Source organism: Narcine bancroftii, chromosome 2, assembly GCF_036971445.1.
Source record: "Narcine bancroftii isolate sNarBan1 chromosome 2, sNarBan1.hap1, whole genome shotgun sequence".
In the NCBI taxonomy this organism is placed as follows: Eukaryota; Metazoa; Chordata; class Chondrichthyes; order Torpediniformes; family Narcinidae; genus Narcine; species Narcine bancroftii.
Genome location: NC_091470.1, coordinates 68,268,448 through 68,291,723, shown reverse-complemented (window position 1 = coordinate 68,291,723; position 23,276 = coordinate 68,268,448). Strand labels below are relative to the sequence as shown.

The 23,276-nt window shown below is 38.9% G+C and overlaps 1 protein-coding gene across 5 annotated transcripts; it reads left to right on the top strand.

Annotated features, from left to right (window-relative positions):
- Positions 1–1,954: 1,954 nt before the first annotated feature.
- Positions 1,955–22,881, top strand: cgrrf1 (cell growth regulator with ring finger domain 1). Of its 5 annotated transcripts, XR_011351360.1 has the most exons (7): positions 1,955–2,079; positions 2,168–2,307; positions 14,159–14,336; positions 15,358–15,511; positions 16,830–16,937; positions 18,314–18,515; positions 20,500–22,881. XR_011351360.1 is itself a non-coding variant. In XM_069916979.1 (6 exons), the coding sequence occupies exons 1-6, from the start codon at positions 1,976–1,978 to the stop codon at positions 20,548–20,550; spliced, it is 735 nt and encodes a 244-aa protein (XP_069773080.1). In that variant the 5' UTR covers positions 1,955–1,975; the 3' UTR covers positions 20,551–22,881. The 5 variants fall into 5 exon arrangements, 4 of the variants coding, with proteins under 4 accessions (XP_069773080.1, XP_069773078.1, XP_069773077.1 ...); XM_069916979.1 differs by lacking the exon at positions 18,314–18,515; XM_069916977.1 differs by lacking the exons at positions 18,314–18,515; positions 20,500–22,881 and adding an exon at positions 19,153–20,404 and having other exon boundaries at positions 15,364–15,511.
- The last annotated feature ends 395 nt before the right edge of the window (positions 22,882–23,276 follow it).

Genomic DNA, 23,276 nt, shown 5'->3' with positions numbered 1-23,276 from the left:
CAAAAGACAAAGGAGGAAAAACCCAACACCCAACCCCAACCAACCAATTTTCCCTTGCAACTGCTGCAACCATGTCTGCCTGTCCCGCATTGGACTTGTCAGCCACAAACGAGCCTGCAGCTGACGTGGACATTACCCCTCCATAAATCTTCATCCGCGAAGCCAAGCCAAAGAGAAAGAGAGACATGTGAACTACAAAAAGAAAATTATTACTGAATAAAAAAATACTTTTATTTACAGACTATTGCAATATAAATTTAAGTATACAAACCGGATTGAAAAGATGGTTGAATTTGAAATAAAAATGGAAAATGTCGCATATGTTCAACAATCTGTCAGTAACTTGTCTTAATAACTATTTCTCAGATAGAATGGAAGGATCCTGTTGTATGAAAGTAGTAAAGGTGAAGAAAAGGAACGTTAGAGATGAACTGAATAGTGCTCTTCAAGTAAAAGAGCATCCCCATGGAAAAGAGAAAGTGAATCAGTCTAAAAAGAGATAAAGTACCAGAATTTATCAAATTCTTTTGGAGGGTAATTCCTGACAAATGACCTGACCAAATGAAGTTCAATGAAGAAACACTGCACAAAGACAGTTATATGAAACAGGTTCAGAATACACTATAATATTTCCGAGGGTCCTCTTTTTATTACCTCATTCAAAAGTGAGAATGGGTGTATTTGATTAAAGTTCTTTTGAGTCTCTTTCTGCGGATGTTTCAGGACTTCCAGCTTTTATTTATATCAATGTTATACTTTCACGCAACATCAGTCAAGATTATTGGTCCCTCATGGGTGGGCTAACTAAGAATACTTGGAGCTGACCTTGAAATTTGACAGTCTTTTTGCTAGTGATTCTGCTTTCAGTTTGAAGGAAAAATAATTAAAGACTCGACAGAAGCTTCTGAACTTCCAAACCCTCTAGGGCAGTGTCTGATCTGCAGGTGGAATCTGAAACATAAATATAACTACAGTATGGAGAAAGACTGAGTAGACTGAGACTTTATTCACTGGAGCGTAGAAGGGTTGAGAGGGGATTTGATAGAGACATTTAAAATTATGAAGGGAATAGATAGAGTAGATGTGAATAAGCTCTTTCCCCTGAGGGTAGGGGAAGATTGGAAGAAGGGGTCATAAGTTAAGGGTTAGGGTTAGGGTTAGGGTAATGTAACTTAATGTAATATAAGAGGATGCTTCTTCATTCAGAGAGTGGTGGCTGAATGAGATGAACTTCCAGAAGAGGTAGTTGCAGCAGGGTTAGTTCTGTCATTTAAAAGGAGGTTAGATGAGAACATGGATGTGAGGGGGTTGGAGGGTTATGGGCATAGGTGGAACTAGTGGAGTTTCATGTAAATCGGTGCAGACTAGAAGGGCTGATATGGCCTGTTTCTGTACTATAAATTGTTATATGGTTTTATCTTTGTATATTGTTAGTTGGTGCTATAGAGATTTTTAGTGGATGGTTTTTAGTCATGTAGTCACAGAATTAATGTCAAACTCCAAACTGTTTAAAACAAGCAATATCAGGAATCTTTTTAAGAGACTTGTAAAGTTAAACAAGAAAGTCTGCAGATGCTGGGAATTGAGTGTAATACACAAATATGCTGCAGAACGTGAGCAGGTCAGCGGCATCTTTAGGAAGTCAAGGTTTTGGGCCTGGACACATCATCTGGTATGAACCGAATAAAGAGAAGTTGGACAGGTCCGTGGATGGGAGAGGTCTGGGGCGGGGGGGGGCTATGGACAGTGGGACTAGGCAGAAGAAATGGACTCGAAGGGCCGGAGTGGCCTGTTTCGGTGCTGTAATATTCTATGGACCTAACTGTTCCCAATGAAATGAATGAAATAATACAAGAGCTGGTGGGGATTGACTATTTCGAAATGAAGCGGTGTGCGTGAATGACGCGGGCGGATGTTTTGTGCCGCGGCACTTTCCGTAGCTGCTGTCTCCCATCTGGCGGTTGCTGGGAGGCCAATGGCTGCAGTGTTTTTGGTCATGTTGTACGAGTACTCGCCGCTTTTTTACATAACACTCATTTTCCTCTGCTTCTTTGTGACGACGGCTGTCATATTCGGATGGTAGGTGTCGGAATTACTTTTTCTTTGTGGTTTAAGGGCTCCGGTTCTCCACTGCTTATAATGACAGCAAAGTTTATTTCCGAATCAGGTTTGTGTGGGACATTCCGGTGATCATTCGGAATTCGGAGGAAACGGAGTCCGGCCCCGGGGTGCAGCGGAGGCGAATGGTGCAAGTGAAAAACCCTTTCGCCCTGGAGATTATGTATCCCCTCACAGCGTCCGTTACAGGTAACGAACTGTGGCTGCAGCAATTAGGAGACCGTTCCTGTTCCCACAACCGGGCACGAACCAAATATCTACCTAATGTAGAAAAATATTCCAACAGAAAAGCAGTCAAAAAGTAATCAAAAGCTTAATCAGACTTTTAATCATGAAGCTTCTTCGGAGTCGAGAAGCTGTTGCTCATTTATTTAAACCGGGGCATAAATTTGCAGTTTAAAAAAAAAAGCAAATAAACGAGTGCAGAGTTATTGAGGCTGAACGACTTGGCCTGAAGGGCCTGTTCTGTCCTCTATAACGATGACTCTGAGATGGATTTACTGATCTTTGTTGATGACTTTAGTTAGGTTTTTGGTTTTTATAATTGAATCCTAGTCAGCGGTTGGTTGCTCTCTCAACTACTACTTGAATGGTTTATCATTATTGTATTTGTTTCATTGTGGTCATTTTCGATCTGTGGATTTTTTTTTGTGGCTTGGAATGTTGTCCTTCCTGTCATTCCATAATTTAGCTGGAAATTTTGTCAGCTTTAAAATGTAGATTTGAGTTTGAAAAGGGGAAGGTTGTGGCAGGGACCCCTGTACACAATTGCAGTTGATGGATCAGACTTCATGAGAGTGAAGATGTGGAATGCAAATTATTCCTGCTAGAGGCAGAAATGCCTGCTTGTTTCAAGAAGGCCACTATCATTGTGGTGCAGAAGAAAGGTGTGATAACAGGTTTAAGTGGCTATGACCTCCATCATCGTGAACTGCTTTGAGAGGATAATTATGGCTCAGCCTCTCATTAACCCATTCCAATTTCAACTACCACTTCAACAGGTCCATCTTTCTAGCCTTGCTCTAGGATATCTGGATAACGACATTCAACTATTCATTAATAACAGTTTTGCCTTCAATACCGTAGTGCCAAATAATCCTATACCCAAACTCCCAAATCTTGGGCTCAGCCCTGCCTCTGCAATTATATTCACATCTGCAATCAGAGAGGATGAGTGACAGCAACTTCTCCACAATCACCCTTAACACTGATGCTCCACAGCACTATATATTCAACCCCATATTATACTCTCTATACACCCAAAACATTGTTCCAATTCCATCTATAAATCACAGATGACACCATCATTGTTGGTCTAATCTCAAACAACAAGTTAGTATATAGAAAGAAGATAATGAGTCTTGGTGCCAAAGCAACAACCTCCCCCTCAATGTCAACAAGACAAAGGAGCTGGTAAAGACTACCAGAAGAGGGTTCACTCTGTTGCCAGCATAAACTGTGTTGAGGTACAGATAGCATAAAGTTCTTTGGAGTAAACATCAACCTGGCTGGGACCAACCACATCAATATGATGGCCAAGACAAGCAGCAGCACCTCTACTTTCTCAGAAGCCTTAGAACATTTGGTATGTCACTTGTGTCCTTCAACAGCTTCTACAGATGCATCATGAAAATTATCCTGTCAGGATGCCTCACTGCTTGGTGTGGAAACTTCACCACCCAAAACTACAAGAAACTACAGAGAGTTCTGAATGCAACTTAGATAATATAAAATCTCCCTTTCCTCCAACGACTCCCTCTACACATCCCGCTGCTTTGTAAAAGTTGCCAACGTATTAAAAGATTCATCCCACCTAGCCGCACTCTCTCCACCATCCTGCCATTGGGAAGATAACTCGTGAATGTGAGATCATGCCACACCAGATTTTTTGCCTGCCATTATCAGACACCTGAACAAACTTCCTAGTGGTAAAATAATGTTGCCTTTGGTCTGTTTCACTTGATCTAATTCATCTACATCCTGTATTGTTCTGAATGTATGGATGCACTAGCTTGATTGCTCACAAAACAAACTTTTTCACTGTACAATGGTGCACATGACTGTAAACTTGAGTTTGAGGTTTGAGTCTTATTTTGATATGTCATCTTATCTATGTTTTGAGACTGTCCTCTTGGTAAAATATGATGCCAGCTTGTGATACTGAGCCTATACCTTCCTGCAAACTTAATACATTCTAGTGAAATTCATTTTTCCATTTTATCACATGGGAAACCCTTAATCTGAAAACTAGATTCAAACTCCTGTGTTTATGACTGTTGCTTTAATCTTTTTATTATTCATATTTTTAAAAAATTGATGGGACTTGGCTCACAACTATGAAGTACCACTATAAGTTGCATGTAAACAAATTGGTTCCATGCCTTGATGAAAGTGGAATGTTGATGGCCATAATCTATTTGCATTTGTGTATTTTTATACTTCTGCTTGATTGTTTTCTCTCTTTCTGTCAAAAGTGTATGCATATAGAGCTAAGTTCAGCTTGCATTTCTCAGTGGCTCCTGAGTAATTCTCTTTGAAATTTAAAAGGGTATGATGATTCTAGATTTAGCTGGTAGATAACCTTCTATCTCTGACCATAACAACTCGTTGCTGGATGCACTTGTTTTGTCAGTTTGGACCACCATGATTTTGTTGAGGAACCACATAATTTTTTTTTCTAAGTCCCCTCTCTAATCTTGGTTCAGCTTTGGTGTCTTATTTACAGGGTAATGTAACTTCATGTCTGTCTTTTACCTTGTGCCTCAACTGTGATGACAGATGATACCATTTATTTCCTGCTTTGCATAAAGAGTGAAATCTTAATACTGACTGCGCAAATAATATTTGAACTGTATAATATTAAGTTGAACTGTGTAGTTTTGCTTGACAGTGACCTCCATAATATTTTGGGCAAGGGCACTTTTATCCTTTATTTGTCTCGGACCTTGGGATCATAATATAGTTGGAATTGAACAAATCACATGTGATAAAGTGCATGTTCCAGATTTTATTCAAGGTTATGTGTATACATTTTGTTTTGACCATGTAGAAATCACACCACTTTTTATACTTAGTCCCTTTATTTCAAGGCTCGGTAATGTTTGGGACTGTGATTACTCAGGTATGTTTAATTGCTTCATTGCTGCATGTGAATCTTGCTTTGAAGCTTTTGATCACCTTTGTAGCTGCCATTTTCAGCATGAGGACCAGAGTTGTGGCAATGAAAGTCAAAGAAGTCATTATGAGGCTGATAAATAAGAATAAAACGGAAAAAGACATCGCCCAAACCATAGGATAATCAAAATCAACAGACTGGAACATCATTAAGAAAGAGTGTACTGGTGAGCTCAATGATCACAAAGGGACTGATATTCCAAGGAAGACCTCCACAGCTGATGATGTAAAGAATACTCATTATAATGAAGAAAAATCTCCAAACGCCTGTCTGACAGATCAGTAACAAACTACAGGAGGCAGGTGCGGACGTGTCAATGACTACTGTCTGCAGAAAATTTCATGAACAGAAATACGGAGGCCACACTGCAAGATCCAAACCATGAATTCGCCACAGAAACAGGATGGCCAGATTATATAGTTTGCCAAGAATTATTTACAACAGCCTGCAGAATTCTGGAAAAAAAGTCTTGTGGACAGCTGAGATCAAGATTAACCTGTATCAGAGTAAGAGCAAAGTGTGGAGACGTAAAGGCATTGCCCAAGATCCAAAGTATACACTTCATTTGTGAAACATGGTGATGGAGGTCTTATGGCCTGGGCATGTATGGCTGCCACAGGTACTAGTGCACTTAACTTTATTATGATGTAACTTTATTATGATGTAACTGCTGATGGCAGGAACAAAATTAATTCTGATAGAAATATATCTGCTCCAGTTTGAGCAAATGCCTCCAAACTCATTGACAATGATCCCAAACATATTGCTTAAGCAACAAGGGAGTTTTTCAAAGTTTAAAAACTGGAAATTTCTTGAATCGCCAAGTCAGTCACCTGATCTAAAATCCAATGAAGCAGATAATATAATGAAGAGAAAACTTAAGGGGACAAGCCCCTGAAATGAACAGGAGCTGTAGATAGCTGCAGTAGGGGCCTGGCTGATATACTCAGCATCTCGTGATGTCCGTGAATCACAGACTTTAAGCAGTAATTACATGCAAGGGATATTCAACAAAGTACGAAACATGACTAACATACACACATGGTCAAACCAAAAAACCATGAATAAAATCTGAAATGTGTATTTTAATCATATGTATAATGTTTGATTACAAATTTAAAACTGTGGAGCACAGGGGAAATTAAAAAAAAAAAGTCTTTGTGCCAAACATTATGGAGGACACGGTAGTGCCTGACCACTTTATGTTGTGCTTTTGCTTCTCCAGGAGTAGCAAAATAATTTTGCTTTGCATTCAAAAGGACTGTTTGTTTTCTAAGTTGGCAGTTTACTTCAGATAAAATGTTATTGGCTTGCTGTCACTTACTAGAAGTAGCTACCTGAGGAATCAGATTTTTTTTTACTCTGAAGTTTAAGAGCTTGTGGCCTTGTATTAGTTCTCTTGGGTTTATCTTCTATGTGAGAAATGATTCGTATTTAGGATTAGCCCTAGTCTTCAATCCTTTAATTTAAATGATTTGCTCTGGCTTTTTCTTGATTTAATTCTTCTTGGTGTGTATACTGTTTTTGGTGATGGGGAGGGGAAACTGATTTTCCTTTTTCAACAGCATTTTACTTTGAGCCACACCTTTCTGGTCCTTTGCATCTTATCACATATTGGTAGAGGGCTTTGTTATCTGTGCCATGGCATCGAGATATTGTCTGCTATGCCTAATGCTCCTTTACATCCTTTAAGTCTAACCTACTTCCTGCTGGAATTTTTCATAGATTTTTGAGGTCAGAAGGTAGATGATAAAACTTAAATTATCCAAATTATGTTAACTGTTGACAGCAATAAAGAACTTTCATCAAGCTTCATATTCAATAATCTGATTCTGGAAGTGGATATAAGAATGAGTCTGATAAAGTTGGTATGATTTTGAGGAGTTTATTTGGATCCTTATACAAGTTTTCCTCCATCAACAGTGGAGTTCACTGAATTAGTAGGGTTAACATTTAGCTCTTGCCCATTTCTGCCAGTACTATTTTTACTCCATCTCATCGACAGCTTTGTCAAACTCTGCAACTGAGTTGGTATTTAAAAAAAAAATCAAGTTTAATTATCAACAAATTGAACAAGTACAGCCTGAAGAAACAGCATTCCCTGGTCCTTGGTGTAAAACATGCAAACGCACAACTGACCTAACACACACATGGAGAAGTAATATGTATGCAGGACAAATATACGCATTTTTAAAAAAAAGTGAATAAATATTGTTTTGTGGCAGCCCTCTCAGGGTGCCTCACAAAATTGAAGGATGAACGCGACGATCCAGTAGGTTGCACAAGGCCCACATTGTTGCCTTCCAATTGGCCACAACTAAAGGAACCTAACTGGCCTACAAAGAAAAATGGATCGCAAATGCATCAATCAGCGTTGAGGGGGCTTTGACTATGCCTCTCATCTTGAGAATAAAAGCAGGGCTGTAAGCCCAATAAAGCTCAGTGTTAACTACACTTGACTGGGGTTTGTGGTGTTCTTTCTGGGAACAGCGTGTTCTTTCTGAGCTAACCTGCATGCAGCTATAACCTCTCCTGTGCTATAGGCTCTGCAGAGCCATAGCTTGTTGCAGCCAGCTACAGTTTAATAAATGGTAGTCTCTCGGATGGTTACTTTGAGTAGTTCATTAGTAGTTATTAGCATCCTCACAGCATGTTGGAAGAAGCTTTTTCTCAGCCTAGTGGTGCTGGCTATGATATTCCTGGGAGGCTGATAGACTCTACTGCACATCAAGGCAAAAGTCCGCCCTATACAGCCTGTGTACTCAGCAGAGACAGCTCCTTTGCCTTGTGCACCACCCGTAGCTGCAAAACAAGGAGGGACGAGCGTACCAACCGGAACTGAGAGTGGTGTTTTCACCACTGCCGGTGGGGGAAAAATGCCCGCAGATGTGCCCCTGTGTATCTACCATGGCTCCAATGCCAAGCCTGAAAATTCATTGGGAAACGACAAAGCCAGCCGCTAGTAATGGCCTTGGTGGCTGGCATGAGCACCGACCTCCTCTATCTCCACAACGAAGTTCATGAGTGCAAATTTCTTGTAGACACAAGCACCAAATTCAGTTTGGTCCCACCCACATACTTCGAAAAGATGCATAAGCGGCAGGGACCCACCCTTTAAGCTGTGAATGGAACTTCCATTCCAGCTTTGGCACGCAACTCGTCACGATTAAAATAAGGGAGGTGGCGTTCCATTGGGATTTCATTTAGGCTGCACAACTGAAGCCTATCTTGGGTGCAGATTTCCTCTGGGCCCATAACCTGTTCGTTGACGTTGAGTGAAGGCAGACAAGCCCCAGGAACTCCATTGCAACAGCCGTATGATGGCCCTTTCCATGTGATCAAAAGGGATGGGGTTGTGTACACTTCAGACACTGGGGGACATTCTGAACTGTTTACCATGGACCGATTCACATGAGCACATTTGAACCAATCCGCCCTTATTCACTGCCCACAGGTCAGGAGACAAGGGCATCCACCAAAGGTGTGCACAGCAGGTTCATTTCCTTCAGGCAACGATTCTGGGAGGATGGTGTATGGGCCGAGTAGCGGTGTAACGTAGCAGGTCAAATCGCTGCTTGTGCAGCTGGCCGAATGGCCGCACAATGCCGTGGGCCAAATCGCAGCACACAGGGCGGTTAGGGACTTACCCATAAGATGGCGAGGGGCTCCTGTCATCTCAACTTAAAACCTCGCGCTCTTTGTGTGTGTCGCAGGGACGCGATGACACCATTTCCGATCCTGGGTGAATAAACCTTCTTACTGACTAACTACTGTGCCTGGTGCATTGATTTAGTGGTGTTGCTGCAGTAGATACCACATGCTGCAATTTTTAAAGTTAACAGAAGCTAAGAATTTAATTGGTAAGCATTCTCTGGAACAAATTCTTCATCCCTTTCTTGTTTATGGCTTCCCGAACTGTTTTAATGCAAGCTAAGGTGCAGCACCTCATGGAGTTGTACAGGGTGAATCAAGCCCTTCTGCCCAATAAGCTCATGCCTGCCAAGTTGCCTACCTGAGCTCCTCCTATTTGCCCATGTTTGACCCATACCTCTAAATGAGTGATTTTTTTTTTTCAAACTGCCCTCCCCACCCCAAACTCACATTCCACCCACCTTGAGCAATCCCTGTGCCATAAGTGCTCTGTGTGGGAAGGGAAGGTTGAGAAATACTACTCTAGACCCAATTGTTACCGAAATATTTTGCTTGAGAAAAATTGTCATTAGTCCATTTCCTTTGGAGTTATGAAACTGCGCACATAACGAGTCAATTTGGTACAATTAAACCAGTGGGTTTTCAAACTTATTCATTCCACTTACATACCACCTTAAGCAATTCCTTATTAATCACAGAGCACTTATGGCATAGGGATTGCTTAAGGTGGAATGTGAGTTTGGGGGGACAGTTTGAAAACCTCTGCTCTAAATCTTTCCTATCCAGCTTCTGTATGGACATGTGGCAGCCTTTTGGATTCTATCTGTCAGATTACAGATGCTTCAATATTCCAATTTCAGAATTGCTACAATTCTGTGTGCACTTTCCAACTAGAAAGCTTTAACTTTCAAATCCATCATTCATGAGTTCCATTTAATCTTGGAAATGGGTATGTTAGCTTTCAATGTTATTAATTATCATTGTTATTTCGCTAATCCATGCATGTTTATCATGTTTATAATCCATCAGCAGGTGAACAGGATCCAACTAGGTGATGCATTAATTCCTCAGCTAATAGGTGGATCAATGAAGGAAGGAAGGATCATGTGGGTTGGGGCAGAGGGATGGGGGTGGTGGGGGGAGGGAGATGAGAACCAATCTGGTGTTCTAGTTGTATCAGCATCTGGATAAGCAGAACAATTGTAGAGGAGGAAAATCCAGATGCATGCCTTTTCAATTCCCTTTCCCATTCCTGTACCAGTCGGTCCATCCTTTGCACTCTCCACTGTTAGAGTGAGGCCCAGTGCAAACCAGAGGAACAGCCCTTCATATTTCACCTGTAGAATCTACAGTAAAATGAATTTTCCCATTTCAGGTAACGAGTTCCTTCTCTTTAGTCAGTCTTTTCTGTTCTTTTCCCCCGTTCTTCCTGTCCACCCATTCTCATTCCCCTTCTAACCACACATGACCAACAGGAACTCTCCTTTTCATTTCCATTGGTGCCATCTTTCCCTCTGCTCTTCCCAAATAGTTTCCATTTAATCACCCTCTTATCAGATTCTAGTACTGATAGTATTTGTTTCCACTTATCACCCACAAACCTTGCACTGTGTAACTGTTCTCCTTGACCTGTTCCTTTTTTTAAAAATAACTTTACTCTTTCCTCCCCCCCCCCCCCCCCCCCCCCCATCCCCCACACTTTGAATGACACCTGGCAATTGACTACTTCTGGCTCTCAACTCCTCCTGTCAACTCCCCATCTGTCCATCATATTTTCACCCATGCATAGTTCACCAATCCTGTCCTGGCCCCCATCCTCATTACACTGGCCTCTCTGCACACTCTGTCATGAAGGGTTTTGACCCTAAACGTGGAAATTCTTTTTCTCCCACTGATGCTGCTCAATCCACTGAGTTCCTCCAGCAGGTTATTTTTGCTCCAAATTCCAATATCTACAATCTCTTGTGTCTCCAGGAGGAAAGTCCTGCAGTTCTTCGACAGTCCTATTTTATGGCAAGGTTCCTGAGTTTCTTCCACAGTGATCATCAAACTAGTCATCCGTTCTTTGGAGATCCAGACAGTGTTACATGTGATGCTTTCACTTCCTGCAAGGTACGAGGCTGAGCTGTCTTCAATATCACCAACAATTTAGACCTGCATGTGCCAGCCTTGTTTTGGTGTTGTACACAGCACCAACAAGCATGTTTTTTAATATTTAATGGTACGGAGGCTAGCATCAACACCTTACATATTTGTTCAGTGGGACTGTTTTTTATTAATCTTGCTATCTTTTGAAAATAGACATTTTTTGATAGCTGATCTGTGGACAATTTTCACCACTTGCTTTTATGTAATGGAAACTGTAGTATGTACAATTTTATAATTTCCAATTATAAAATTATAATAAACTGTCTTGATGAAGGGTTACAACCTGAAGAGGCAACAATTATTTTTTTCTCCCATTAATGCTGTTTCACCCACCAAATACTTACAGTTCTGCAGTCTCTTGTCTCCAGATCTGTTAATGTTTAGTTCCTGGCAAAATTGTCTCAACCTTTACACATAAAGTGCTTAAACCGTGAGCAGAGATATTTATTCAAGTCTGATATGTAGGCTTGTTCTTTCATTCTAGCAGTGCAAGCTGATGTAACATTTCATGCTTATCAACCTTATTTCCAGTTCTGACAAAATGTCTGACCTTAAACATTAACCCTATTTCTCCTCTTTCTTTACATGTTGCTTAAAACCTGTTGAGTGCTTCCAACATTTTCTTTTTGTTTGTCAGCATCTGCATTTTGTTTTAGCTTATCAAGGTCAACTGATTTAGCTATGTGTGCAACCCCAAGTTCAGCAAACCCCTTGGTCAAGTCACATTGAGCATGGATTTTAATATTTATCTCCAAATTTTTGGATATAATCATGTTGTCATCTCTGAAATACTCCTTTAAGTTGTTCACTGGTTCACCTATTCTAATTTCTATTGTTTTCATTTTTTGCATAATTGTAAGTGTAAAATGCACGACATTCAATGCCATTATTCAGAATGAACGAAGGCACAGTTGCCTTATTAAAAATGGCCACACACCAAAATTCTTAATCTAGAAATGCCTAAATATATTGATGTTAGAAAGGAAAGTAAACCAGGAGGAAGGTACAGTGTAAGAAAAAGATGTTGGAAAAGGAGGGGGAAAATGATACATGAAAGTATAATGCAAGGTTATCTTCGTAGGAAACAAATTTAGTATGCAGGTACAGTTTAAGTACTTGAAAAGGATTCCAGCTCTAGAAAGGATGTACTTTGGCGGTAATGGAGCAAGTGTTCACTTGATTGATCCAACAGATGAAGAGTTTGACTTGCCTGGGTGGGGTGAGAAGCTCATTGAAACAAAAAGTCTGAGGGTTGGTGGTGTGATGGTTGAATATTATTTAATAAGACATGAAATGAGGGTTTACTTTCCAACAAACACCTAAATTTAAAAAAAAATAAGTAATAATAAAGGTAGTTAAAGAGCTTATTTGTTTTTAAACCCATTACTGACTGGAAGAGTGAACTAAATTTCTGCCTTGAGATTTCCATTTTTACTGGTAATTTACTTCCTATGGATGATGTGTGACCTGCTGAGGTTCTCCAGCACTTTTTTGTGCAACAATCACAGCGTCTCAACTTTCCTATTTAACTCCAGAAGCCATTATTGGGTTTCTGACCTTGTTTCTGTAAATTGGTACAATTTCCTTGTTCTCCTGTATTTCCCCATCTGCTCAATTTCACTTTCTATTTTTACCATTGCTACGGTTTTTGAAATAGCTGTTAGTGCATATGATAAATAGTGATGTCTCAAAGAGAGTCCAGGTTACAGAAGAGACATTGGAGATATTAAAACACTTTAAGATGGGTACATCTCAGGGGCTTGATAGTGGGAAACAGTGTAGTGGTGGAGGGGGTTACACAGATTGGAGGCATGTGACCAGTGTGTGCCATAGGAATTGGTGCTGAGTCCACTGTTTGTCAACAAAGATGTTGATACAAATGACAACTGAGCTAGTATGGTTAATAAGTTGGTGCTATCTAACTATCTATCTCTCTTTATCTAAGATTACAACAGGATCTAAATGACTGAGAAAGTGGGCAAAGGAATGACAGATGGAATTTGACTCTGACACGCATGAGGTGTTGTATTTTGTAAGCCAGACAGGGCTTACACGCTGAATGGTAGGATGCTAGAAAATGGTGTGTAACCAAGAGAAGTGGGTTACAGGACACAGTTCCATAAAAGTGGTGTTGTAGGTAGACAGGGTAGTGAAGAAATTGTTTGGCGTCCTTGCCTTCATTGGTTAGAGCATTAAATACAAGTGCAGGGATGTGTTTTAATAGTACAAGAGGTGGGTGAGACTACACGTGTAGTTTTGTGTGCAATTTTGGTCATCCAGCTATTGAAAAGATATTGTTAGGCTAGAAAGGGTGAAAGAATATAACATAGGCTTGAATTATAAAGTAGGGTTTTAAAGGCTGGGATTTTTTTCCCTGAAGCATGGGAAGCTGAAGGGGGACATTACAGTGGTTTGTAAAATCACGAAGAACACAGGCAAGTTAAATAAACTTGGCCTTTAATTCCCAGAGAAGGTGAATATAAAACTAGAAGAAATAGGTTTCAGGTGAGGGGGGGAAAGATTTAAAAGGAAGATCTGAGGGGTACCTTCACACAGAGGATTGTGGAAACATGGAAAGTCTGTCATAGGCAGTAATAGAAGCAGGTACAATCATAACATTTAAAAGATGTTTGGAAAGTGCACAGAAGCAAACCTTTGGTAGAATATAGGATGAACAGACAAATGGGACCAGCTTGGTGTCATTGACAAGCTGAAGGACCTGTTTCTGTGCTGTAGAACTCTGAGTCTTATTTCGCTACACGTGTTATTCAAAATTGCTATTGGATTCCACGTTAATTTTTGTCCATTCTTCTTCCTGTTTCTGTTCCCTAACTTTAAAACCTTCCTTGTTTTCCTTAAATCATTCTTGCTGACTCCTTATTAAAACAATGAAAATGTACTTGTGCAGTATTCTAATTTTTTTTTAAAGTTGTATTCTAGTAATTTAAAAAAAAATTGTTCTCTTTTCAAGTAGAACATTCAAAGATGTTATTTTCAACTGAATAGAATATTTTGAACTGGGTTTTTTATTTTGATTCCTAAATACAAATCTGCTTTGCATTGCAGGTGGAATAACCCTCAAATCTCACTGCATAGAGAAATGTACTTTGACTATCTATTGGGGATGCAGTGTTCATAAACTCCATGAAGGATTACAGAAACATCTTTACTGCTTCAGAATAAAGATGCCACAGAAACTGGAAGAAGCAATTGACAAAGAATATCTCCATCGAGATGAATTTCCGTATCTTTTTATTACTGATAAACAAGTCAAAGTTCTGCTATATATCTATCACAGTTTTGAATTTTAGCAGTTTTAGAATACATAAGCTAATCATAGCATAGTAGGTCAATGAGGAAAAAAAGTGCATTGAATTGAAAGGTATTTACCTGGCTCAAGTATTAGTTCAATTTGGGTGAAAATTAAAGCAATGAAAAGGGATATTTTCTGGCATATCCAAGCCAAGAGCTTGTTATATGGCACTTGCCTCCCTTAACAAATGACAGTGGCTCTTGGCTGAGGTGCATTGATATTTTGCATGGAATTTAAAACTGTTTCCTCACAATAATATGTGGCCCAAGGATGCTTTTTAATAAGAAAATCAATGATTTCTAATACTGAATTGTGAATAGTTTTCTACCCCCCACACCATCAAGAACATCTACATGGAATGTTGCCGTCTGAGAGTAGCAGTAATCGTCAAGGATCCACAGTACCCAGGATATGCTCTGTTCTCGCTGCTTCCTTCAGGAAAGAGGTATAGGTGCCACAGGACTCGTATTCCAGGTTTTCCTCAACCATCAGACTCCTGAACAATGGGACTCATTTAAGGACTCCTACTTTGCTCATTATTTATTAATGCATATTTTCTGCATTTGCATGGTCAGTTTGTGTACCTTTCTTTCTTGAGTATGGTGTACAGTTACCAATAATTAGAAATTATGCCTGGCCTGTAGGAAAAAGAATCTCAGGGTTGTATGAGATGTCATATATGTACTCTGTCTTGACAATACATTTGAACTTTTAATTTTTTTTGGTGAGATGGATCATTAGTGGATTGTTTTGTGGATTTTGAGGAATTACTGTTTGCACCTTGTGCAATACTCTGACCCAAGTTTTAAATATTTTCCAACTTTATTTAGAAAGTGCTGAGAACTAAAACTAGTAATTTGAGACTTTTGTAATGTCATAATTAAGGAAGTAGCATCTTATTTATATATACAACACAATTTTAGGATACTGTTTTACTTTCTTTAACACTTAGGCCTAGAGTTGAGAAAGAAAGCGATGATGAAAAATTCTCACTGCTTCCTGAATGTTTAGCGATTAAAGATTTTGGAAATCTTCCTCGAGCACGATATCCATTAGTAGCGTTGTTAACACTAACAGAAGAAGAAAATCGGGACATTTATGAAATTGTAAGTGGATCTTTTTGACAGGTAGAAAACTTTTCTTTAAACAGAATAGCATTTTGAATTGTGTCGCTTAAAAGGTTATTTTCAGTTGACACAGTTATCACAAACAGAATGCCAGCCTGCAGATAAATGAAATGCATGCTCCTCTAGGTCAGACAGCCTAGAACCAAGTTAACATGTAGGGTTGCTGTGAGACATTAATTTTATTTCTCTGTGTCTCTCTCTCTCTCTCTCTCTCTCTCTCTCTCTCTCTCTCTCTCTCTCTCTCTCTCTCTCTCTCTGCCTCACTCTTCAGAGGCTGCTGGATCTTGGTCATTATTTTCTGTTGCTTCTTCTATTTAGCCTTTGCAGTATACTTTGTCTTCTGGACACTTTCTAGAATTTGGTTCTACTATTGCATTACTCCAAGATGCTTTGCTGTGATGGTTAATTTAAAATCCTATCGCAAATGTTCAGTTAGAGCAGTGGTTTTCAAACTGCTCCCCTAAACTCACATTCCACCTTAAGCAATCCGTATGCCATTTTCTTTCTGTGATTAGTAAGGGATTGCTTAAAGTGGTAGGAAGGGAAGGTTGAGAACCACTGCTCTAGACCCAATTGTTACAGAAATATTTGCTTGAGAAAAATTGTCATTAGCCTATTTCCTTTGGAACTGTGCACATAATGAGCCAATTAGGTACGATTAAAACAGTGGTTTTCAAACTTTTTCTTTACATCCACATACCACTTTAAGCAATCCCTTACTAATCACAGAGCACTTATGGCATAGGGATTGCTTAAGGTGGAATATGAGTTTAGGGGGCAGTTTGAAAATCACTGCGTTAGAGGAAACAAAAGAGCATAGTCTAAAGTTGCAGTCATTGTACTTGTAAGCTTTGCAAGAGGAGTTACAGGGTACTTTTCCTTCATTATCCGTCATAGATTCAGTCAATTGTGCTCTCCTGTGGTCTCGGAGGGTTTCATTTTTTTTTTGGAAGGTATATCTGGGTTGGCAAATGCTGTAATGTTCTAAGGTTTAAAATGTAAATTTAGACACACAGCATGGTAACAGGCCTTTTTGGCCCTGTGCCTGTGCTGACAACCCCAGTACATTTTTGAACAGTGGGAGGAAACTAATGTAGACACAGGAAGAATGTATGAGTAGTTTATAGACAGCACTGGATTCGAATCCAGGACGCTGGCACCGTAACAGCGTTGTGCTAGCAGTGCCGCCCCTGTTCTCCAGAAATGGTTTGATTTAAAACTGGGGGATGAAATGAAACTTTTTTTCCCATTGCTATTTCTAAGCATAATCACTGAATGCTTACAATTGTATCACTAGATTTCAATGGTAACAATAATCCATGTTCCTGATGAGAAATACAAACTTGCATGTCGAATCTTGTACCAGTATCTACTGACTGCCCAGGGTCAGATATATGACCTTAAGGTAAGATTTTCTTTCTATTAGCTATTTCACCTGTTGTGACAAGTGGAATTGCAAAGGATTTTTAAAAAATTGCATTCTCTGTACACAGTAGAAAATGGTAAACTGAAATTAAGGCATCAGATAAAATAGCAAAAAATGGTAGAATTCTTTATTCCAAAATATTCCGATTGAGTCAGGAAAAGTGAATAAATGTTAGAAGCACATAGTGCTGGGCTATTGGAATGACAGCACAACACTGAAGGTGATTTCTGATCACTTTCATAATGAAACTGGCAGTAATGATGAGTTTGGTGACTTATGTTTCAAAGACCTGGGGTCCTAAGAGACTAACTTTTACTGCTGCTACAAACAAAATAAATATAAACCAAGAAGTTGTTGAGCTGGAGATCTCCGCCTTTAGCTTTTGAGCCACTTGCTAATGCACTCAAATGGTTCCAAAAATATTTCAGAAAAATATGAATTATCAGTGCATTAAGGTAAATTAAGCAAATGTTGTGTAAAGGATCAGTGGCCTGATTTGACCTCCAAAAAAATAAACAAATCAATAAGAATTAATAACCATTTCAAAGATGTGACCTATCCTTGCCTTCAATTATTCCAAATTCCTGTTAACTTTTAAATTTTCCACCTATTTTCCTTCTTCTGCCCATCTTTTCCTGCTCATCTGTCTTTTCCTTCCAAAAAAAAGATATTTGTGCTGCTTTGTTTTTCAATGAAGGGCATGAATAATGTTGTATGTGTCTTTATGTACCAAAATCTCTGTTCACAATGTAATCTAACTGCTAACCAAGTCTTGTCTTCTTTCTTGATTTTTTTTCATAACTTTCTTGCTATGAATATTTTTAAGTATCTCTGTATGCTACCCTCCCAATTATGCACCTTGTCAGTTTTTATTCCTGCTTCTGAATTACTTCCCCAAAAGATTATTATGATTTTGGTGATAATATATATGTTAAATAAGTTATTAGGCACAATAAACAACAATGCACTTTATTATCCTAGCTTGTTGCCTTGACTTTTTCCAGATATGGAGATCTGGACAAATTCATTCGTTGTGCTTCAGGCATGGATGAGCCAGATTTGGCCTGAACAGTGATTTAGATGTTGTACAATATATCCTTTGGCCTTTCTCCTGGAAAAAAAAACAAAAGAACCATTGCTGACTTGATAGTTGTCACAAACTTTAAAAGCGTTAAGTTTGCCTTTTACTAGTTAAATGGATTTGGGGAAAAAAAGTCATTTACTTAAAGCATTTAAGTAAAATGACTTGAGCATTCAGATTTAACAGGGACACTGAATCACTATTTTTATGCCAATCTATGCTGATTCAATCTAAACCTCTCTTTCCCCCAAATGCAACTAATGTTTTGCTGCAGGGCTCAATGGGAAATTTGGTAACAGTGTGGATAATTAATAGAAGCATGAAATAAAGACATGATGGAAACTCAGCAGGTCAAGCAGTATCTGTAAAGAGAAATAGTTAATATTCACATCTGGGAGAAATAAAGAAAAAACAAGTTTGCTTTCAGTAACAGAATGTCATGGAGGAACAAGAAGAATAAAGAGAATATCTCGGAGGTAAAATAAAATAGCTTAATGAGATAGTTAGAGTAGCAGGTAGGATCAAGTTGTATTACTTTGTTAAGAGCAAGAGTGTGGAACATGTCCACCAGGCTAGACTTTTGGTAAGATAAGAAAAATAGAGCCAAATGATAATATGTGGAAATGGCCAGTTCTGATGCAGACAGTACGAATGAATCCATTATAATTTGATATAGAGTCAGATGACAGAAGATGTATTGTTCCTTAAGTGTCTCTGGACCTAATTGTAAGGGTCAGATCAAGATGAGATGGGGAAATAGTGGTAGATATTTGGATGCTCAGGATCACTAAATATAAATGCTCCACAAATCAGTTACACAATGTGCATTTGATTTCTCAAAATTAGGGAAGATTACATTATGAACATTGAATGCAGTGAACTGGATGAGAAGTATAAGTGAATTGAAGCTTCAGTTTTAAAAGGTGTTTGGATCCCTCGTTGGAAGTGAGAATGGTTTAGCTCAGGGTGGTGTTGCGGAGCAGACTCGATGGGCGGAATGGCCAACTTTTGTCCTTTATCTTATGAAAGATTAATTTGCTCTGGCTATATTAATTGCTATATTATTTGCCTAATAATATCCTTGGTTTTAATGATCCAATGTTTCTTGCCCAGAAACTTTTTGTATCCGCTGATGATAACAGCTTGCGTGCAGAGATGCCATCAGAACCCGACGGCATGGACAAAAAACTTCTGGAAAAATTTGGCACTGTAGAAGAAGAATTTGACTTGCGGAAAGAAAGCAGCAAAGATTGTGTTGTTTGCCAGAATGCTCCTGTGAACTGGGTTCTACTGCCTTGTCGACATGCATGTTTGTGTGACTGTTGTGTGACTTACTTCAAACAATGCCCCATGTGTAGAGTCTTTGTGAGTGAATCTTTTGCTCTTATAAGTTCTGGAATACAAACTGAGGGCAAAGTTGATAAACCAATAGAAGAAGATATCTGGGAAGATGAAGATGAGAGAAATGTTCGTGATGGTATAAATGCAAGGTTTGATTTTTGAAGGACAAAACAAAACAAGATCAATTCTGTTTTTGCTATACTGAATGTGCAATCTACAGATGACGATGAAGGATTTGAGTAAAATGTGTTGTAAAATAATGCAAAGGTATGAGAGATTTTGTTGGCTTTTAAGTTTGCAACAATTTATGTTGACAGCAAAATCCCTCCTTTAAAAATAAGTCTAAAGTGAAGATAATAGTACAGTACTCATTTTTGTATTTCCAGATTATTCTGGTCACATGGTGTATTTTTGCGGCATTGGTTCATGGGCTGGATGTGCCTGTTACCGTGCTAGATCAATTTAATTTAAATGTAAATATTGAAAGCTGACTTGGAAGGAAGTGCTCCATTTACAACTAGTGATGCTGTTCTGTGTGTACAAATTAACTTTTTATAAAGAAATTTCTGTATATTTTAAGAACAATGATGACCTTGTAGATTATTATCAATTTTGGTTAGTATTGATGTCAAAAAATGAAGATTCTTACATTTTTTTCAAAATCAAGATTAAAAAAATAAAATAAAATAATGCTGATATATAGTTCAAAATCTTGGAAGGCATAGATTTCTTGTACAAGCTGATTTTTCCCCCCAACCACAAGAATTTTTGTCGAAAAATCAAAAGTCCAAATTTGAAATACACCATCTCCTGGAAACTTCAAGTCACCCATTAAAAAAAAACTTGTTAGAAGCCCCAACCTACTTGATTTTAATGGACAAAATTTGTAGGAGCCTCATGTGTTTCAACAGATGGCACCTCTTAATTGTATTGTGAAATTGTATTATGAAAGAACTAAAATTCTTCATTGTGTGATTAATGTATGAATCTCTTGCATTAAATATTTAAATGTTGGCTTTAACAATCTGCAATTAGCTTGGCTATGTTTATCAAGCCTTTAGGCTGATTTAAGTTGCTCTCAATGTCATTAAGTCCAAGGAATTTATTGTGTATTTTCAGAAGGGGAGACAGAGGGACCACTTATCTGTCCGCACTGATGGACGGAGGTGAAGAGAGTGAGTATTGTAAAGTTCCTGGGATTCCATATATTGGAGGACCTCTCCTGGTGGCAACTGTGAGGAGGCAGACCAACATAGCTACTTTCAAAGAAGTCTGAGGAGACTTGGCATACCGTTGAATAATCTTACAAACTTCTACAAGTGCACTGACTAGTTTCCTCATGCCTGGTTTGGTAGTTTGAGTGCCCAGGAGCATGGAAGGTAACAAATATAGCCCGGTCCATTACAACCTAAAATCATCCATTCACTGTGTGAGGTGCTGTCTTGAGAGCAGCCAACATCATAAATGACGATCATCATCTTGGTCACATTCTCTTCTTTGCAGCTTACTTTACTGGGGGAAGAAAGTACAGAAGCTTGAAGTCCAGCAACTCTCGGTGCACAAGTAATTTTTCCAACAGGTATCTGGCTCTGAACCACACATTACTACCTTAATCATAAACTACAAAAAGACCTGTCTGCACTATTGAAATGTTATTTTTTCTCTTGAACTTCTGTAACTGAATATTTATTATCTATCTTTTTAATTATCTTTCTGTGTTGGCTGCAATAAGTAAGAATTTCAGTGCATATGTAGATTTTACTGGTGTGTAAGAAAATAAACTCATCATTATCAAAGCAGGAAATCAATTGAAACAGATAGCTGTGGTGTTGCTTTCATGCCTTTACATTTTAACAGATGAAACAAGGCAATATCATCAATAGCGATACAGCTGTTCTAGATGAGTTCAATGCCTTTGATGCTCTCTTTGAAGGAGAAAAATTATTAAGGACCCTCACATGTCCCTCCAGCCTCTGGTTCCTCTTTGCTATCAATGGCCAAAAAGAGCAAGGTGACGCGCTTCAATGATGTTTGGCTCGTAGAAATGATGTCGACATGAAGAAGTATTTTGATAGGTGATGGAGCTAAGGAGCTGGACCCAATTCATTTAGTCTATTGTCACAAGAGGTCAACAGGTGATGCCATTTTGCTGGCTCAACATGCCTTGTTAGATCACCAAGTCCACAGAAACACCTACATCAGACTGTTGTTCATGGACTACAGCTTGGCATTCAACACTATCATACCGACAAAACTCATCACTGAGCTAAAAGGCCGAGGAATGACATCCAACCTGATGCAACTGAATCCTTGACTTCCTCATTGGAAATTCCCAATCAATGTGGATTGGCAAAATCACCTTTTCTCTGTCATTCTACATAGGAACCCCAAGTCTGCATGTTCAGTCTTATATGTATTCCCATGACTGTGTAGTTCAGCTCCTACAAATTTGCTGATGACATCACTGTTGTTGACTGAATATCTACAAATGATGAGTCAGAATACAGGATAGATATTGAGAATCAGGTTACAAATCTGACATGTAACAGTATCCAGACCAAGGAGCTTATTGTTGATTTTAGAAAAGAGAGGCTGAGGGAATTACACACCGGTGTGCATCGATGGGAAAAAGGTGGAAAGAGTCAAAGCCTCAAGTTTTCGTGTCCATATTTCAGATGATCTTTCCTGGAGACAGCACATAAAAGCAACAGTGAAGAAGACACAACAAAACTTCTGAGGAGATTTGGCATGTCATCAGATACTTTATCAAACTTCTTTGGGTGCACTGTGGAAAGTATATTGGCTTCTTGCATCACAGCCTGTTTTGTCAATTCAACCGTCCAGGAATGCAGAAGGTAGCAAACATAACCAGGTCTATCACAGGTGCTGATCACCCATCCATTGCAAACATCTGACGTGAGACACTGCCTCAAGAAGGCAGCTAACATCACAAAGGAGCTCATCATCCTGGTCACACTTTTAGGGCAGAAAGTGCAGAAGCCTGAAATACCACTATATCTTGGGTCAAATGAAACACAAAAATCCACAGACACTGCTGGAGGAACTCAGCATCCATAGGAGGTAAAGATATAACTGACATTTCAACCTGAGCCCTTTTTCAAGGTACAAGTAAAAAGCAGGGAGGTGTCTGAATTAAAAGGCTGGGGAGAAGCCTTGAAGAAAGACTCGGGTCTGAAACTTCGGTAATGTCTCTCCTATGGATGCTGCAATATCTGCTGAGTATCTCCAGCATTTGTATTTTTATTTCTTGATTCAAGGACTCTTTCTTTTTAACACCTATTAGACTCTTGGTACACGAATCATAAACTGCTCTGATAGCAAACAGACAGTATGCACTCTATTGCAAGTCACCGTTTTGCATATAACTGATTTTTTTTATTACCTAGTGTATTATTGTTTCATTTAATTTAATTCAATGTGTTTACTATTCTAGCTTTTCTTTACAAGTACTGCCTGTTCAGCTGTAATAAGAAAAAAAATTGGTGGATTTATATGTTGTACAATGTGTATGACAAACTCATTATCATTATCAACATCTATAGCTTAATTTCTAGAAATCTTTTTTCTATGCTAGGCATGTTTGCTTTTGTTTTATGACAAAACTCGAACATTATTAAATCTCTTGGTAGCTTTGAATTTATTTGATCAGTTAAATTGAATATCCACATTGTTTGCTCATTATTTTGCCACAACTTCAGGAACATAGTTTTCTGTGCAATCCCATAGATGACGTAAACTTCCATTTTCAGACCCCACATGAGATTTGCATACATTAACTAGGTTGATACTCCAGTGCAGCCATGAAGGAATGTTAACATGATCAGAGGATGAAAAATCAAGTCTCTATCTGTGATCTTGAGTGGACCAAAAGGTTC

Coding starts and splice junctions, on each gene's coding strand:
- cgrrf1 (XM_069916976.1), top strand. CDS start 1,976: ATGGCTGCAGTGTTTTTGGTCATGTTGTACGAGTACTCGCCGCTTTTT. Junction 15,512..16,829: donor ATCGGGACATTTATGAAATT/GTAAGTGGATCT, acceptor TTGTATCACTAG/ATTTCAATGGTAACAATAAT. Junction 16,938..19,152: donor GTCAGATATATGACCTTAAG/GTAAGATTTTCT, acceptor TTTCTTGCCCAG/AAACTTTTTGTATCCGCTGA.